A 2,985-nucleotide genomic window follows, 5' to 3' on the forward strand; every position below is an offset into this window, starting at 1 on the left:
ACCTGGCACCCCAAGAGCCGAGAAACTAGACAGGAAATCGAGCCGGTGAGGTATTTGAGAGAGCATTGGACGATCTGTTGGAAGGCCGAAGAGGGAGTTTGGTGGGGAAAGGTAGGCCTGAATAGGGCTGGGGGGGGGGGGGGGGGGGGGGGGGGGTGGCGCGGAGGTAGACACGGTACTCTTGTGAAGATTCAACGAGAGGCGAGTAGCGTTGGCAAACATATACATATCCAGGAGTTTTTTGAGTTGCGTAGCAGTACTATGCAGTGTAGGATCAGTATGCTACACCCATCTGTTCGTCTGCAGGCTGAACTTGCACCAAACAGCCATGGGGTGCTACGTCCTGCACAACGATGTGGTATATATTATCGAAGGTACTCTATGCCTTCATCAGGGACGTTCGAATTACAAAAAACGTTTTTATTTGATGAGAAGGGCCAAGAAAGCTGCGATGAATTTAGGAAACCATCAATCTAGTCTCTTAAACAAATAACCTGTTCCTTGGATTTGGCGTGCTAGATTTTAATTAGATCTGTCTCCACTTTCTCTGATGTGGTGATGAGCTTCTCACGGTCTCGCAGCGGAGAGGAACCAACCGCGCCCTGCCGGCGACGAGCGGGACAGTAGTCACAACACACACAAGGAACGACGCGATCTACTAGTATTATCGAAGGAAACCATGTTTCTTACGGAAGTAGCAGAACCGGCTTTTCACGAAATAATCTGATACATCGACTTGCATAGATATAGATCTCTCCTTTGTTCTGACTTCTCCCAGGAGTAATGTTGGAGCTCCTATGGTGGCTCCAACTAATAAATGAGTACGAACTAGAGTACAAGACATCTCCGGCAGTTTGTGTAGGCACAGTCCTCAGTTACAACAGAAAGGCACAACAAATTGCCCACGAGGCCACGACTCGATGGAGATCTGACAACTAAGAATTAATCAGGACCAAATCATGTCTCTTATTCCAAACCTTGTACTAGTTTATTCGAACTTATGCATGTTTGGTCATACAATTTCCTCGCCGAAAGCATGGCGGAGGAACGTCGACATGCTAAAAGTAAAGCTAGGGCTCATCTTGGATAGATGTGGTGCAGTGGAGGAGCCCCGCCTTGAGGCGAGCGTTCTCCCGATTGAGCTCCTGCTGGTCGATGCAGTCCTTGGCGACGCCGAGGCAGTTGGGGCAGGTGGCGGAGTTCTTGAGCGCCTCCCGCACGGCCATGATCTCGGCCCGGAGACTCATGTTCTCCCAGCGGAGGAAGCGGTTCTCCAGCCGCTCGTGCTCAATCTGCCATGCCATCATACAGATTCCAGCCCGTTAATTGCATCACCGATCGAGGACACGATCGAAAATATGGAAAAATGGAAAACTATGGAGCAAATCAGAGATCCAGTCCATAACCCATACCCTGATCTGTGTGCGGTGGTTCTGGAACCAGGATCTGACCTGCTTGGTCTCCAGACCAAGCTCGCGTCCAAGCTGAGCGCACTGGATCTCATTGGGGTGGTCGGACTTCTTGTACGACCTGCGCGCGCACACCACACATACATAATTGATTAGTTTCTGCCAATCACTAGTGTCTAGTACGCAGTAGTATGAAGATGCATAGAACAGCAAATCACGGAAAATGGACACAAATGAAGATATTAAGAGATTAGAACCTACTCCTCCAACTTCTGGATCTGCTCCGGTGTGTGGCGGCGTTGGCGCTTGCGGCTCTCCTGCAGCTGCTGCTGGCTGTCGGAGCCCCCCTGCTGGTGGTCGCCGATGTCCATGGCTCTCGGTCGCTCTCTCTCGGAGGATGGCTATTAGAAGGAGAGGATGGAAGGGGAGCGATGGCTTTTTGCTCTGATGCGTGATCCTTCCCGGCCGGTGCTCTCCTATTTATACAGAAGCCTTGGTAACGCCAACATTGTGCTGCTCACTGCCAACCCATCGTATCGTCGTTTCCTTCTTTGGCTGCATCTACTAACCACCCCCTATCCTTGGCTTCTTCCGTCCATCTTGGTCGACACTACCGGAATCGCACCCTGGGCCGTCGGCATAGCCCTGACTAGCCGTCGGGACAGGCCTATGCCGACGGCCCCCGTTGGCATAGGGCCGTCGGCAACATATCCGTCGGCGTAGCCAGGATGACCGTCAGCATAGAAAGGCCGTCGGCATAGCCCCTATCCCGACGGTGGCCGTACATCTATGCCGACGGCCCTGGCCGTCGGCAACGCCATCGCCTAACGGCGGCCGCCGTCAAGTGTTGACCAATGGCTTCTCGCCACGTGGCGAGAAGCCGTTGCTCCTGGGGCAGGTCTATGCCGACGGCCTAGCCGTCGGCTTAGTTTGAAACTATGCCGACGGCTAGGCCATCGGCATAGACATGCCACGTGTGAGAAACTGGGCGCTCCTGGGGCCGGTCTATGCCGACGGCCTAGGCCGTCGGCATAGTTTCAAACTAAGCCGACGGCAAGGCCGTCGGCATAGACCTGCCACGTGTCGGCAAGGCCGTCGGCATAGACCTGCCACGTGTCGGCCACTGGGAGCTCATGCCAGGCCTATGCCGACGGCCAGGCCGTCGGCATAGTTTCTGTCCAGTTTTTTTCTTTTTTCTGTTTCTTTTCAGCTCAATTCATTTGAATATACACATCATATATAAGAAGCAGCATCACGTAACAATAAGGAGCAGCATCACACAATAAATTCATCATCACATATCATAAGAAGCATCGCAAAGCATAAACATATAAGTATCATCACCACCAAGCATATAAGAATCTCACAAACAACAATAAGATAAGAAACATCACAAGCATATAAGTATCCTAGCATCGAGAACCGCCACAATGTGACCCAAAGGCTTAAGCGCCAGGACGTCGAGCACCGCGGAGGTCGTCACCGCCAAGACCGCCGAAGCCCAGGTCGTCACTGCTAGCGGCAGCGGTACCGCCAAGACCACCTCCGTGGATCGGAGTGGTCGGGCTCCGTGACT

General features: G+C 52.7%; 1 protein-coding gene across 1 annotated transcript; it reads right to left on the minus strand.

The window, feature by feature from the left end:
• Positions 1 to 708: 708 nt before the first annotated feature.
• Positions 709 to 1,836, minus strand: LOC109754839 (homeobox-leucine zipper protein ROC8-like). Its single transcript, XM_020313731.4, has 3 exons — positions 1,671 to 1,836; positions 1,413 to 1,530; positions 709 to 1,292 (listed from the first exon to the last, which is right to left on the minus strand). Exons 1-3 carry the CDS (start codon positions 1,778 to 1,780, stop codon positions 1,071 to 1,073), a joined length of 450 nt encoding a protein of 149 aa, XP_020169320.1. The 5' UTR covers positions 1,781 to 1,836; the 3' UTR covers positions 709 to 1,070.
• Positions 1,837 to 2,985: the final 1,149 nt, after the last annotated feature.

The sequence above is a fragment of the Aegilops tauschii genome, chromosome 7, assembly GCF_002575655.3.
Source record: "Aegilops tauschii subsp. strangulata cultivar AL8/78 chromosome 7, Aet v6.0, whole genome shotgun sequence".
NCBI classification, from domain to species: Eukaryota; Viridiplantae; Streptophyta; class Magnoliopsida; order Poales; family Poaceae; genus Aegilops; species Aegilops tauschii.